This window comes from Serinus canaria, chromosome 1A (genome assembly GCF_022539315.1).
Source record: "Serinus canaria isolate serCan28SL12 chromosome 1A, serCan2020, whole genome shotgun sequence".
Classification (NCBI taxonomy): Eukaryota; Metazoa; Chordata; class Aves; order Passeriformes; family Fringillidae; genus Serinus; species Serinus canaria.
This window is the reverse complement of record NC_066314.1, coordinates 43,353,789-43,370,370: the sequence shown is the minus strand read 5'-3', so window position 1 is coordinate 43,370,370 and position 16,582 is coordinate 43,353,789. Positions and strand designations below refer to the sequence as shown.

At 41.1% G+C, this 16,582-nt stretch overlaps 1 protein-coding gene across 1 annotated transcript in view; it reads right to left on the bottom strand.

Annotated features, from left to right (window-relative positions):
• PLXNC1 (plexin C1) overlaps positions 1-16,582 on the bottom strand; it is a 70,482-nt gene that overhangs the window by 12,034 nt on the left and 41,866 nt on the right. Inside the window, exons 18-23 of the mRNA XM_018910426.3 lie at positions 14,933-14,974; positions 14,322-14,446; positions 13,575-13,773; positions 12,056-12,202; positions 4,513-4,690; positions 3,266-3,369 (exon numbers count right to left, since the gene is read on the bottom strand). Of these exons, the coding sequence (XP_018765971.3) occupies positions 3,266-3,369; positions 4,513-4,690; positions 12,056-12,202; positions 13,575-13,773; positions 14,322-14,446; positions 14,933-14,974 (795 nt within the window). The remainder of the gene's footprint in view (positions 1-3,265; positions 3,370-4,512; positions 4,691-12,055; positions 12,203-13,574; positions 13,774-14,321; positions 14,447-14,932; positions 14,975-16,582) is intronic.

Sequence of the window (16,582 nt, the reverse complement as noted above, 5' to 3'; positions counted from 1 at the left end):
TGGAAAGTAAATGCAATCTATTTTATGATTTTTTTTTTGCAGAGATTCCATCTATCATACAGACTTTCAGAACTATTTTAGATAGCACAGAACACTCGAAAACCACACTACAAATAGGAATATGCTGTAAGGCTAGCTTGTGAGGGGATACCAACACCCAGACACTCCTCCTACTTGGCTCTGAAGACAGATGAACAGGAACAGTGCTACCCAGCAGCTTACCCCCTCCCAGAGCAATGTGGGCAACAGGCTGCCTCCATTCCCTCTCCAAGAAGAAGGAGGGCAGCTCAGTACTGAAACGTGTTGACTTCTGTCCTGAGGGAGATGGGCAGAGCTCACAGGAGAACTTGCTTCCCTCCAGGAATCTGAGGCATTGCTGCAGAGCAGCTATGACCATAACCTGCACTCTAGGTTTTAATTTTGGGACAATTTATGCTTTTAGCAGTGAGTAGATTATGCTTTCCCTTCTTTATCATTACTGCAGCAGCCAAACTTACTGTTTCTTACAGTATGACCCAATTAAAAAAAAAAAAAAAAAAAATTTTAAAACCCCCCTTCTTTTTGCATCTTGCTCTCTAAATCACTTTTTGTGGTGGGCTGCTCCCATGGACACCAGAAAAAGTTTTGCTTTGTCAGTTGCATTATTGAGGGGGACAAACAGGGAGAAGAGAGATCTCTTCCAATCCAGACAACATGGAATACAGCTACTTTGCAAAACAGAAGACATGGTAGTGTGGCTCTATGCCTCTTGCTCCCCAGGCCTCCTGTCCTCACTGTAATCCAGTCCTTGCCAGTGAGCTCCCAGGACCACATCCAGTTTTGCTTGATGGGGCTCTGCCTGCTCCTGGAATGTGTGGGACTCTTAACAGTCGAGAAACTGGAGATCTGTGACTGGACAGCAGATCTGAAAGTGACTGTCCAGCTCTCTTCTTGTGTGGGGAATGAGATGTCAAGACAATCCGCAACTTTCATGTCATGGCTTGTGGTTATTCTCATGGAAGTGATAGTACAGACCTCATAAATAAACATATTGATAAACCTCCTAGGAACCAAAAAATAGAGCAAAAGTAGCACACAGGCCAGAGGCATAAGAGAGTCTAACAGTACAGTGGATTTTTTTCTCTTCACAGACACTATGCAAAAATGCAAATGCACCATTCTTGCATATTTTAAAAATCAGTGTAGAAACTAAGTCTACTTTTTCAAGATTGATTGGTGACTCTGGGACCTTCACAACACAACCCTCATGCTCCAGTGTCTTAAAAAGGCTTGATGGTACTTCCCAATTTCAAACATCTGGTTACTTTCTAGCATTTAAGTCTGGTAAACAAAAAGAAAAATTCAGGCTTGCCACAAAACTCGAGGCATTGTTGAAATGTAAGTTGGAATTTCTCAGACAATGTTACTGCCCTCATAAAGTGTATGCAGTGTTCCTTTTTCTTTCTATCTAGACATTTTTACATTCCTTTTTGCATCAATATGCATACAAAAAAATAAAATAAATATGCTAATGGCTAATACTTGCCACTAAGCCACTGCCTAAAATGCCACTGAGCTTTTGCCTAAAATGTACATTATTTTGTCAATGTCAGAAAACGTGAACTAAAATATGGAAGAGACATGCAGTACAATTTCCACAAGGCAGCTGCTAAGCTATAATTAGTGTAGTTACAGCTTTGCAAAAACAACTGAGCCTCCTACCTAACTTGCATCTGCAAGAAACCCTTGCCTGCAGAAACCTCAGACAAAACAAGGGCTGGGACAAAGATACCCGGGGATGACAGAGACCAATGGAGCACTTACTTGCCATGAGGTCTGACACCCATGAGCCGCAGCTTGCCATGAGCTCCAGGCACACAGAAGGCTGCTGGGAAAAGCAGGGAGCACTGCAATAGCTGCCTGTGGTAAAGAGGGCAGGTACTGCTACATTGGACAGAAGTTCAAGCACCTAATCTAATTCAAATCTACACTGACCTGTGCTGTACAGGCTCAAACTGCAACACTGCAATGTCCTAATTTGTACAAAATCTCTACAAGTGGAGTGGAGGAGGTCACACATTCAGCTATAGACAAGATTCAAGACAGGCACAGGAAAAGCCACTGGATAGTGACTCAGGACATCTGGGCTCAAGGCTGAACCCGTGTGAGGTAAGGAGAGCAACAAATGCCTACAGAAATCTGTAAAGTGGCTCCAAATGAGCTTGCTTCAGCTCTAAGCAGCCTTGTTCTCTGCCCAGGATACAAATTTCTGCTAAAAATCCCTGATTCTCTATGGATAGCACAGTATTTGCTCATGCAGACAGCAACATGTTCTGTGTTGGCTCAGGTTCCTCAGCACCATACTGCACTGCACAGCACAGATCTATGGCAGCAAAACTTCTAAATCAATAAAAATTTATGAACTTGTTAAGAGCCAGACTTTCAAATTCAATGAGGCATGAGGAAAGATCTGTAAAAGCACTCAGCATGATAACCTCCATTTCCGAAATCTATCTGTAAGCATCACATGTGAACTTCCATATCACCTGAGGCCAATCACCTGCTGCACATTTTCCTCCAATATCTCACTCTCTATTTTGACTGGCGTCACTGAAACCTCCTCAGAGAGGAAATGCTGCTTGCTATGCTTTCACAGTGTGCTACACCCAGGAGGGCTCTGCCACCAGTTGCAGTTTTGTATGCTGTTGCAATGATGGACAGATTATTGCAGCATTGCAAACAACTGCTTTACAGGGGCAACTGGAAGCAGAGGGGAAGACATGGTACAAGCGCCAACAGCAAATGGGAGCAGAAACAGAGAGAGAAAAAGGGAAGCAGACTGACATAGGAGGTATCAAGAAGAGAGGGAGAAGAGCCATCAATCCTTTTTATTCTGACTTGCAATCAGATTTCGGAAGTATCAATACTGCCTGTTCAGATAATCAAAGTATGAGGTAGGATGAGGTAAACAGTTGCTCATGGTGCAACAAAAACTCAACAGCAGAGACTCAAAAAGACCCAAGGCAATGTTCGTAGCTGGAAATCAGATTGTGTTTTAAATGAAATGCTTGACAGAGTAACAGTTTACCTGATGTGTTAGAACCAAGCAACCCTGCAACTTTCTGAAAAGTAACAGAAAACATGACTCATTGGCAAGAATGTTGTGTGCCACACAATTCTTTCCTTCTGTTGATGATGCTCAGCTATGACTTCAAGCTGTGCAGATCACATTTGAGAGCTGTGGAGAAATAACTTCTCAACTCACTGGTCTGGCTTCTGTGCTTACCTCGTAATGGCCGATGGTATTTAGCTTCCTTATCCCATCATCCATCACCTCTGAGGAACCATCAATATCTAACAATTCTCTTTGCTGCTCCTCAGACACAAGCTCTGCAGTATGACAGCAACAGAAAACAATTACACCCCAATGGCATTCTCATTGTACTGGTATTTGTACAGAAAAACAACACCCAACTATTTCTGGACCAGTGACTCCCAATTGAGCTGCTTCTCTCCTTGTGCTAGGTCACATGAAAGTGGTTTTGCACTCCTACACTTCTGATTCCTCTTCTGGGGTGACAGCCTGGGTGGTTTCCCTTTCATCAGGTTGTGGTGCTTCACTCTGTGTTGGTCAAGGCAGAGTTTTTGGAGGTGCTTTTACCTAATCACTATTCTGCTGCACAAGTGTGTCCTGCTATTAAGGTTACCTTGGGATTTGGAGAAAGGTTCCACAAGCCATTTCTAAGAGATCACTAAAATGAACTGTACAAGACTGACATAGTGCTTATGAAGGGTGGTCAGGCACTTGTAAAGGATATAGACATCAAGACATCAGATATGAAAGTAAATTATGAGCACTTGCCAACACAGAGTCTAGGATGGTGAGGAAGTATTGACATCTTTGGGAGTGTGACAAATGCCAGCAGTCCGGGAGGTGACAAATGCCAACAATATAGAGTAAGTTAGGTTTCCTGCTAGGGTAGGTTTGACTCATCTGCTGATACAGACTTATTTACATCTGCAGATACTGTAGGTGACTTTGTGAGTCATGGGCAAATTATTATATAAACCTAATCTGACTAAAAATAAGATTTATTTGAAGGTTCTTCTGATCAAGGGCAATGTAGGCCTGTAGGAAGGAAGGAAGTGAGGTAGGAGGAAGAGTAGATAGGGACAAAAATACTTGATTATCATGATATGCCATCCTATCCCCTGACAAAATGTAACAACCAACCAGCTGTACTTAGGTGGATGGGCCTGCCACCTTACTTACCCCAGAAAAGGAACATGGAAATTCTATACGCATAATAAATAACATCATTGTTAATTGCAATGCTGACATCCTTGCAGAAGTGCAGCAGATATAGCTCCAGTGTTCTAACTGGCAACATAAATAAATCTAGAGATTGCCTTAAAATTCGTTCTGTACGAACTCTGAAAAGAGCCAAAGCCAAAGGAAGGCATTCCTAATAAGAAAACTCCACACCAGACCAGTAAACTCCATGAAAATACAGCATGGTTACATTCTCTTACCAAGACCAATTTCATCCAGCTGAAGTCCATAGAGAAAGCCATTCTTATTAAAGAAAGCCTGAAGGCTCTTCTCCTTGGCTTGGCCTATGGTGTCACAGTCCAGAACATTAACTTGAATAGTTTGACAGGCATCTCCACTCTCATTTTCTGGGATTTTTTCAAAGATAATGTTCAGTGTCTGGGGAAAGAAACACATGTTATTCTGACTTACAGGGAACACCTGGCATAGGAAACCTATAAAGTCTTGACAGATTTTCAGCACCCGAGAGATTTTCAGCCTATTTATTATTAAAGTTGTTTCAAATAAAGATTATTTGAAAGAATTACACAAAAACGCATTTAGAATTCTTCCTGTTCATAAAATGAAAAATAGATATATATGGCCATGTATTTCTAAGAGTGTATTTTGTCTTCTGCTTTTGTGAAATGTATTTCAGTGAATTACCAAAAAACAACAAGAGACGAGGAAGAATTACAATGCATGCTCTAAAAAGAGCAGATCTTCTATGTAAAATGAATGCCTTAACAGCAAAACTGTAAGTGACAAGAGATCTGATAAGGTTGCTGAGTAAGCAGTCATGGTAAGCATGATTGATTCTGAGTGGATAGAAAGCAGTGTTAAAATGCATATTTACACCAGCAGATTATGCTGAGTGCCTTATATCACACAGAAGGTACACCTCCCCTGGAGCCGCTGGTGTCTGTCTGCGTACAGCCCTGTCACTGCAGGCAGCACAGACAGGGCTGCCACAGAAGCAGTGAAAAGAGAGAGCACGTTGCAGCAGAGAGAATCCAAAGTGGTACAGATCTGCACAGAAAAGTGCATTGTCTTCTATTAGTTGTTATTTCAGCTCCAACTCCCATGTCTGGTTACGGCACCTCTGCCCTTTAGCTCATGGCTGCTCTTGGCTGGGACACAACTCCTCTGCTAGGCTGCACAAAAGCTGAGTAGGGCTGGAGGGAGGTGCCAGTGACACTGAGTGACCATCTCCAGGGAATGGTTTTTTGTCAGGTCATATTTCTGATCAGGTTAAGCAGATTAACTGCTAGAAGGCAGAGGATGAGCACAGAATTGCTAAGTTGTAATTGCAATTGCTAAGCAACAACATCAAAAATTTCCAGTGCCACAGCCTGCTCTGTGAAGTGAAATCACTGTCCAGCTACATGGACACAAATGTTCTGCTGGAGATGTCTTGGGACAGAATTAAAGCAAGTGTTTTAGGTGTCAGCACTTGATTGCAAGTGGCATAGGAAAATAAATGTACTCAAACCATTCTGGCTGCTGAACGGTGCTGATATAACATTTATCTTCTGACTGAAATGAGAGGACTCCAGGTGTGATTCTGAAGGACTGAGTATTAAAACAGGAAGCAAGTAAATAATTTTTTTTTCTCTTCTGTCATGTGAAGGAAAGAATTTCTCTCCAGATTGTTGCAGGGACAAGTTTTCTATCTTCTCAGAAAAATAGGTAGTTATTAATAGTTGTAGAATCGTATGTTCTGCTTATTACCCAGCAAGAGTAGAAATTACAACATGCTACTGATGAAAAAAGTAGTCCAATGCAGCAAAAATTAACTTTACTGTCTCTACAGAAGCAAAGGGACTATTAAAAACAGGGTTACAAAACTATTAAGATTATGATTTAAGAAAGACTAGGATGTAACTGAAGTAAAAGGGAACAACTTAATCAGGACACGGAGATGTTTAATTGTGAGGAAAATGAGTCCATGGAAAGGACAGATGGAACAAGAGACAAGGATATGTGGGAATTGCAGAAGGACAAGCAGACTGGACACCATGCCTCAGGTTGGGATTTCATGCAGAAAATTAGTAAAAAATATATTGGCACAGCAACGAGGGAGTCATGCTTGGTTAGGCCCACAGACCAACTGTACAGACAGCAGTACTGTCCTTGACTCTGATTGCCCTGAAGTCATGGTCTTGTAGGATTAAAATGTAGACAGGGACTAACTGTATTTTGTCCTTGGGAAACTCATTTTAATCAGTCTTTGCCCCTTCTAGTCTCTGAACTGATCTTTCTGAAGTAGCTCCTTGCACTCTGATGTCGATTTGGCTCAATGTCCTTGGAAGCATTCCTTCCTTCAGATGATCCTTTCCTTTTAACAATATTCCTACACTGCAATATTCATGTTCCTGCTCCTGCTTCATTTTCCACTCCTTTCAGACCATCTAAATGAACCATGTCTCTTCCTCCTTTCATTTTCACAGCATATACTCTCACACAGGCTGCACAGGAATGTACAGCCTCTTCAGCCATTAGCGCATGAGAGCCCTCCCATTCCTGCTCCAATCCTGTAGGATGACAGGACTGTGAAAAGAGAGAAGCCATCCTTCATGTAGGTGGAATACAAGTCATGTATGGAGTGCTTAAGTGAAAGTATCCACAGTGTGAGGGTAACAGGAATGCTTTATAACTCAAAGAAGTGGTCAGATGGGAAGGAATATTTAAACACGTAAAAGTCTCTAAGCCATGAGAGCCAGATGGTTTTGCTGATACAATTTCCTGCAGAAGTTAATCTTATGGGGAGCTAGGAAAGCCAATTATTATTAAGCTGTCCCTCTGCAACTGAAGTTTTCATAAATCAGATTCAAGCTGTCTGACAGCACAGTCCCTGGCTTTAGAAACCATTAATCAGAAGCCGACAGTCACAATCACTGTACTTAGACACATAATGTAGAACTAGAAAAAGAAACAGAAGTTATTGTAAAATTATGAAAGTCTCTTTATGATCAGTTCTGGAGGTCAGAAAATATATGAGAAATCACAAGAGGACATGTAAAAGTCAAAATATAATATCATCAAGCCTTTTTCTAAGCTCTCCCACTTTGCAGGGGAAACAATAATACTATTACCTTAGCAAAAGGTTCAGGAGAAAATTATAGAACGTGGTTCAAGCTAATAATATCTGGAGATGAGACTTCATGCACTAGAAATTATGACAGCAAGTCAAAGTCACAGTACTCTTCAGAAAAGCTTTAACATGGGTGACAAGAATTTTTAAAGGCTACTTAAGGAGAAGGTGGCACCTGCAACTACTTGTATAGGAACTAGCTTGGAACCTAGCTACAAGACAGGAACAAACCTAAAAAAATGTATTTTCACCCATGCAGTCACAGAAATAATGACATTTGATGACAGTGTTTGCAGATGGCTTTTCAGATTTGTAGCTTCCTTGAAAATTAATTTCACACAATGAATTATTTAGCAGAGCTATTAATAACCATAGCAGATAATAAAGGAGATGTGGTTTAATAAAGCAATGTGACAATATCATATTTTCTTAGAAATAAAGAACAATAATCTAGGCTATTCAAGGACTCTTATTCATTACCCTATGCATCAGCTATGCATCTGAACAAGTCATATTTCCATTTATCAGACAGATGGAAAAACCCCCAAAAAAATCCTCTTTTGATTGGTGAAAGTTAGGCCATTTATGTAAAGAGTCAGTACCAGGATGTGCCACATAACAAAACTGCCTTAAAACTACTCCCATCTCCCAGACCATGAAATACAATCAACAGGAAAAATTCAGATGGATTGTATGATCCTTCTGCAGCAGCCAGAACAGTCACCTGTGAAGAGGTTATAGAACAGCTGTAGAAGAGTTAGCACAGAATTGGCACAGAAAATGGTGCAGGAGTTCAATTTAGGCTAGATGGGCACAACACAAAGGAAGGGTTGTACTGTTGATGCTGCTGTATATGGTATTCAATCTGTCTCTAATTCAGAGGACTCTCCTGTAGCCAACATCTGCACTGCTCACTTTGTAGTGAGGGTTGCTGTGATCTTTTCTGCTGACAAAAAATCCCCTCATGTCACATGCTTTTAATAGCTTCCTTATCTCTCACAAAGTGTGACTAATAATACCACAACCATGACGTCTTATTAAGAAATTGATTTCCTTGTCTTTGCTTTACTCCCTTACATCCCACCCACCTTTTTTAACACCCCTCTTTTAACTCATAAAGCAGTTGAACACTTTAAACAACCTTCCATTACATGGCTTTGCTTCACTTTTGATAAAAGACAGTTGGCTGAACAGGTGAATTAGATCATTTCTTGCCATCTAAAAATGCAAACACGTTTCAGCAAAGCATTCAACAGCCCAAATACCTTTTTTAAAATAAACAGTGACTACTCAAAGGAATGCTGGAGCACCTAGTCCGCTGTAAGAAGTCTCCCTTGGTTTCCTACAGGAGATCCACCACTGAGAATGTCTCCCATTCCAGGCTGGCATTTTCTATTCAAAATGAAACTCTTCAGTGAAAGGCTAGCACTCAGCTGTGGAGCACACTCCATCAGTCATTGAGCAAATTATCTGCTGAGGGATGCAGCTGCTTGTCTGCCTGTGAGAGAGCAGCCTTGCTTTCTCAGCCTGAGAAAAGGATCCATGACACATCCAAGTCTCTTTCAAGGCAGCTTTATTTCTCAGTACTCAAATATAAGCACAGCATGAAAGAGCACAGCTTCTCAGCCCATACTTGACCAGTGCTTTTAGAAGCATCTTTCCTTCAATTCCTCCACTTGAGTATGTACTTCAGCAGCCTATCTCTGTGCAAGGCCTCACCCTTTCTAGCAGAGAGGGTTAACAGTAGGGTGTCGGGTGATCCAAGGTCTGTGGCCTTTTCAAAAAAGACATGGGGCCCTGCCAGGGAACAGCTCTAATGCAATTCAAACACAACATGTTTCTTGGTTCTCTTTTTTTTCTGGTTACAAATGTTCTGAATGTTAAAAAACCTCCCCTGATCTGTGGAGCTCGCCCTGATTTTTAGGAGCCTGTCTGTATCCTGCTTTTACTGGTTTGGAACTGAGCTCCCAATCCTGAAAGGAGAGATTCTCATGCAGAGCACCTACACCCTTGTTTGTACCATTACTGGTTTGAGAATTGAACTCCCTACCAGATATATTCCTGTATCTTCAAGTGCCTACACAGCTTAAAAAAATCTGGACACCAAATGTCTGCAGATTTCCTTCACCATCTCTATATCACCCTCTTTTTGGCTGTATTTTTTTTATGTTTTACTCTGGAGAGGTATTTTTTTAATGTTTTACTCTGGAGAGGTACTGCAATTGTAGGGCTGGGCAAAGGGAAAAACCAAAATACCAACAAAATGCTGCAAGACTCAGAATGTAACTGCAGTGAGCAACTACACAAATGCACTTAAAAACTCAGATCAGAATTTTTTCCATTTAGAAAACAAAACCTGCAATTCTTCAGACAGAAATGTTCTTCCACAGTAAGGAGAAAACTCTTGGTTCCCAGTCTGTAGGCTTACAGGTCCTGCACGTCAATGTAGTGCATCTGAAGTGGTGTTAGTGAGGGAAGAAAACTGACTGCTTTCTCTTTAGCCTCCTGTTAAATGCTATTTTTGAAGGGAAAATGTGCACAGCTGGCTTGCTTCCCCTGCCCAGAAAGCTTCACCACTCCACCTAAGTCTCTTCACAGCAGTTTCAGCTCCCAGCCTAAATCTCGGATAAACCACCTAACAAAACCATTTCCCAGCCCAGCCAGAACTACAGTCCTTGAATTTCATCTCTGCAATTTTATTGCAGGAGTCCTCTCTCCTTTTGTGATGGTTTTAAAGGGAACATTCAGCACTTCTCAGCTAAGCCCGAGGAATGCTGCACCTAAACGGGAAAGCTGATCTATACTAACCCTATAGCTGCATCATTATCTCCTATTCAAAAGCAGGAATACAAAGTACAAAGGCAGGAAACAAGGTTCAAGAAGGGCTGTAGGCTCCTACTTCCTCATCCGTCTGCAGAGTGTTCCCCAGCGATGGCAAGTCCTTCAGACCACTTACCTTTTCTCCTCTTCACTGCAGTCTGACCACAAGACCCTATCAATGACTACATGCACAGAAGTAGCTCTAGAAAAAGTATTTAAGGTTCTTCAGCAGTTTCAGAGTCAGCTATCCTCCCAAGGGGCTCTCAATTTGAATGTGTGCTATAAATAAGAAAATGTTTCTGTGCAGTCTGCTAGTAAGGCATATTGAGCTTGCTTGAAAATTGTTGCTCTGCATCACCACTACGTTTTGCATCCTATGGATACATACAGCAATTTATTTAAATTTACTCTGGATCTCAAATACATGCCAGCATGCAGCACACAAACAAGGAAACCAAAGATCTTGGATTATGTATTCGATTTTTAGTCATGAAGTTCCTTTCCAAATGCACACTCTGGTAACTTAGCTTGACGTACCTTCAAATGCAGCCTCTAACAACAGCTTTGTAAGAAGAAGATTTGACTACTGATTTATCAGTTTGAAGCTTTCATTAGAGAATGACAAGTCAGAAATGACCCACAGAAATGTTGCTGTTTCAGTGAGTTTCCTATGTGGCCCAATGAGAGAAGTCCAATGGACTGCTGACCACACAAATTTTCCAGGGTCATGTAGTCTACTCCAGTATAAGGCATCTTAGCACCTCCAAGTTCTTGCTTCGAAGCAGAAGACAGGCAGACCTGGAAACTTCAGCCCTACCACAGACTTAGCACATGGGCTCTGAAAAGGACTGAAGGGACAGCACTTGAACTGTCCTTGCTGTGGCCATTGCTGCCTGCCAATTTCTGTTCCCAAGGTGTGAAGCCCACTCTTCAGCAGCACTTTTCATACTCCTCATTATGTCACATCACTCTGGAAGCCAGGAGTTAAGAAGCAAGGAAGCTACAAAAATAACTGGAAATGCACATTTTAAAGTTCTCAGACCTAAAATCACTTGGAAACTCTGGAGCAGAAGAGTGCTCTGGCTATTCTAAAAACCCTTTTCAGACCTCCTGCTCTAAAAGCCACAATTTTTACATGCTCCACATTTTTTACATGCTCCAATAATCCTGCTATGCCTTCTCATCTCAGTTTCAAAATGACAATCAGTAAGGGAACTCCAGCTTTCAAAGATGTTTGGGTGCAACTGGAAAACAGGAAGTACTTCTAAGGTGCTTTGAGAAAGGCAAAAACATCTATGGTAAAGTTCAGAAGCTTAGCTAGACTTCCCAAATATATTGGTTTTAACCAAGCAACTAAGTAAAATCCACCATACTGTAACCATGCTAATTTGAAGATGATTTGGTGCTAATAATATGGAAACCCACAGCAAATCATTGCCTGAAGATTAGTCACAAGTAAACACAATAGAAAAAAACCCCTCTGTATTCCATTCTTTCATTCATTCATGAAGTGTAGTTCAGTTTAAATTCTAAGCATGTTTATATTTTTGTAGTATACTTTAAAATAGGAATGATTTTCTTAATATCCTGAGACTTCATTAAACCTACTCTTTGGTGATTAATGCATGCTGTGAAGTGAGGAGTAAGTGCTGTTTGTGAAATGTATATCAGAGAAACACCAGCTAGTTGAACTCTCACCATATTTGGAAACTTCGTCAGCAATAACAATTTTACTATCTGGGCACTTAACCACTACCTCAGTGTCTTAGGAGCCTTATTTTAGCTTCTTAGAAACAGAGAAAACATTACAGCTGTCCATGCCTGGAGGAAACAGAAGCTGGCAAACATACCACTGTTTTGAATTCAGACACTTGCCACAGCAGCCAGTCTTCGTTAAGAGTGTACAGGGCTTTGCAAGTTATTGCATCAACAGGTCCTTTGTTTATCCTCTGATTGAGGGTTGTCACCAGCAAATAGAAAGGTTCACCAATTGTCTCCTAGGTCAGGAAAAAAATACAAGAAACACTTATTTTTGTATTCATTAAATGAGCATGAATAACTAGAAAAAAAATCAAGTGTAACAAATGGTGTTATTTCCTTTTAAGTAACTCATTATCTTGCAATTAGAAAATAAAATGCCTCCAAGCAGATTTATCTAGTTATTTGTTTAACCTCCATCTTTTGCTTTTCAGTGAGAAAGTCTGATGCAAATAGCAAGGGACATCTGGAGTGAGTGGCAAGATAGCTCACAGCCCCTTGCTGTGCACAAGCACACTACAGACAAGCTGCTCCTACTCCACCTGGCAGACATTTCCTAGTTCCACCAAAGAGTGGGTGGGGGGTGAGACATGCACATGTTCACATGCATACTTCAGCTATTTCTTCCATTTTCAGTCTTTTGAGAAAACAAGCTAACAACTAGTTTCCTTTTGAATTGGTGTCTCCCCTTTTTGTCTCTGAAAAATGTCTTGGGAGCAAGCTGGTGGGACTTATCCTGGTGTATCAGCAAAAGAGGAAATGAACCCGGGGATTTCCTCTCCTGCCTAAACCCCAGGGCTCAGGAAAGCACCTGAGAAAGGAAGGATGTGTCTCTGTTTCCACGTGACACCATTCCTGCAGCCCGGCTAAGGCGTCTCACTAGCACAGCTCTGTAAAAATGCCTGGTGCATTGAGAACATATCTCTGACAGTTCCTTGGCACTCTCCTTGGTTCCAGGAAACCACTGTGAACTGCTGAGCCTCAAACAATTCTGCTGCTCTACTAATGCAAGCACTGATGAGAGTAATACCAACAGCGTGATAGCATCACATTGATAAGAGAGACAGGAAGAGTAACCAAGCACTGAAACCAAGAACAAAGTGCTATCAGGTTACTAAAAGAAACAAACATTAAAATGAAACTAAACGCTTATTTTGTTTTCATTTGAAGTAATTTAGATTTTGAAATCTGCAATTCTGCTTGGAGGTTGAAAAGTTTGGAAAGAAGTTTAGCTTTCCAAAGGATGGTACTCCCTAAATCTCCATTTCTTGGTAGCTTTCCAACAACTTGCATAGATACAAGTGTATCAGTCTTTTAATATGATCACAATACATCTCACCGGGCTGAAATGTCTGGTATGAGAAAAGGATATGCTGGAATTACAAAATTACCCAAATCTTGGCCAAATACATGACACAACCATTGCTTGGAGATGTGCTCTTTTCCTGAGTTCTGCTGATGACAGCCAGCTAAGCCACCTAAACCATGCACACTCATAATGCTAAATGCTAGACGGAATGCTTTAAACTGACCCCTCTGACAACTCCTATGGAAAAAATCAATGAAAGAAATTCTCTGCATATCTTATGCAGTGAAAAGATGGACACGTACCCGGAGAAATCCAGAAAGACAGACAGACATCCAGTTTGTCAGCAATTTTTCTACCACAGATTCAGTTCGTCTGAGCAGGAGCTTAGGCTGCACGTTGCTCGATTGCTCCATCAAGTCCCTTGTCAGTACTTCCAAAATATGGGTCAGATAAACGAGCTTAGTTTGCAATGCAATAGTCAAGAAGGATGCAAACAAGCACCTGTGGGGGCAAAAAAAAAGAATGCTCTAATTCTGGAATTTCTCTTCCCAGTCATCTTTAATAAATGAAACACATTTTAGTACAGTTCATATCCTAATTTCTTCCTCCTTAGGCACATAAACTGTCCACTGTTCTCTACAAAAATATAAAAAATGCAAGTCCATCTGCTCTTGTGATTATTTTTTAAACACAGAATGTGTGTCTCTAAATTTAATTTTGCAGAACAACACCTGCTTCAGTGACAGAACATTTCTAAACTGTAGAACTGTTGATCTAACTGCAGGAAGTGTTTACAGTTTTGAACTAAGCTTTTCTGCTCCTTTGCCTCTTTGTTTATATGTACAAACATTCCAATTTCTCTTTAATTGCTTGTTTTAATGGCAATGTTTTTTCTTCCTCAGTGAGTACAGATGGAGAAGGAAAAATGCTCCAGAGTACCGCAAGCTTATTTTTGCAAAAAGTAGCAAATACATTTGTGTGCCACAACCCATGTTGTTTTTTCCTGCTAATTCTTTTTCTTGAAGATGATAAACATAATCATACTATACCTGTCTTTCACAGAGAAATTTTTCTGCTTTTCAAGGGTGTGAATGAGAGTAACAAGAAAGTTCTTGTTACAAATTAAAGCATGCAACATGTTGAAGCTTTCATCCTTGCTCGTTTGGTCTCTGCTCTGGAATAGTTAAACAAAAATAAGCAAACTGTAGTTTGGCTATGATGGATTCTTAATGCTCATAAAAAATTGATAGAAACATATGGGATAAGATCCCGGCCTCATTCAAATCAGTGGGAACTTTGCATTTATTTAAGGTGTCTCAGGATTTTACCTAAAATGCATTTATGTTTGTGTACAGCACAGAATATACACGTGCAGAGCATACATTTTCTGCCCTATACACAAAGCAATGCTAACAGTTGAGTTTGCCCATCAGTTCCCACGATGAGATTCTGTTTTATCTAAGTAAATACACATTGGATAACAGCACCTTACACTTCAAACTCCTTTTACATTTAAATCCATGTACCCCTCCTCCAGAAGGAAAGGGAACATACTGAAAATGCAAGCTGATGTGTTCTAGGACAACACTGAGAGAAGGGATACAATCACTCTTGAAAAATAAATTAATTAATTAAGGCATATCACACTACATCAGCTTACCTGGGGCATTTCTTCACTGAAGATGGATGCAAAGCCTCCTGACTAAAATATAAGGGGATATTTATCATTCACAAGTACACCAGAAGTTTTTAACACATGTATGTTTAACATGCCAAGCATGTTCCTGATACCACTCGAAACAAAACAATGGAAATGTCAACTTCTAGCAGATACAATATAAAAACTCTACACAGTAACTTCTGCAAAGTTGCTGCCAAAGCTCACAGGAAAGTGAGCTCTCATAAATGACCTGGTACCATCTTCAACGTGCTGTGTGTGTTACTCAATGCTGCTGAGCTGCACTAGCACAGCAGTCAACCAGTGCTCCCCAGGAAGAGCTGTGTGTCTCTGTCATCTGCAAATGTGCTGGGGTGCTGCAGGCTGCATCCTTCCTGGCTGGCAGCGACAGCCTTGGGTACACAGGGCTGCTGTTAACCAAGTGACACTCGAGCTCATCTGCTTCCATTCATGGCAAGGCACCCCATGAATATTCACTAATGAACTCACCAGGACGTCCGTGCTGGCAGTCTCCACTGAGGCACAGGTGCCACCACACATCCAGTCCTAGCAAAAGCTCTCACACAAAAGGAAGCCCTCAAAGTTCTCAAACACCTTGTCAAAGCCTCTTGAGCAACAGATCTACACCATTTACTGTCATCTGCTTTATTTGTCATGCTGGCAGCCCCTAGTTTCCTTACAGAACCACAGAATAGTTTGGGTCATAAGGGTCCTTAATGATCATCTAGTTCCACCCCACTGCTGTGGTTAGGGTTATCTTTCTACTAGACCAGGCTATGTAAATCCAATCTAGCATTGAACATTTCTACAACTGCTCTGCACAACCTGTTTCAGGGCCTTATCATCATCATAAGAAACTTCTTTATGTTCAATTTAAGTTTATCATCTTTCAGTTTAAAACCATTAGCCCTTGTCCCATCACTACAGGCCCTGGTAAAAAGTCTGTCTCCATCTTTCTTGTGAGCCCCATTTTAACTGAAGGGCTGCCTTCCTTGTGCTGGGGAACCTCAGAGGTGGATGCAGTGCTCCAGGTGGGGTCTCACAGGGCAGAGAGGGAGAATCACCTCCCTCAGCCTTCTGGCCATGCTTCTTTTTGATGCAGCCCTGGGTATGACTGACTTGGGGCTGTGAGCACAAACTGGCATCTCACATCTAATCTTTCATCTACATACCTGATTGTTCATCCCTCCTTTTCCTCATCCCTCCTGCTCTATTCTATCCTACCAAACTCTTATTCCTCTTCCTCCACTGGCTATTCCCATTTCTCCAAAACTTCTTTAGCAACCGTAACACCAACTACCAATAAAAGACACACACACACACACACACACATGCACACACAGAGTGAAAGAACCAGAACTGTGTTAAAGATTAAAAATGTCTGGGAACAGGGAACAGGGATTGGAGCATTAAACCAAACAATTTGTGAAATTGAAGGAAAACAGAAATAATAAGATGAATTTAACAAGCACAGCCAAAATCAGGCTTAGCATCAAGAACATTTTAAGAATAGATATAAAATCCATTTAAGACCTACAAGCATTAAAAGCTATTAAGCCAGATCAAATATAGAAAACTGAAGCAGTGGGAAGCAGAACAAAGATGGGGTGGATCACTCTTCATTTGAGGTAT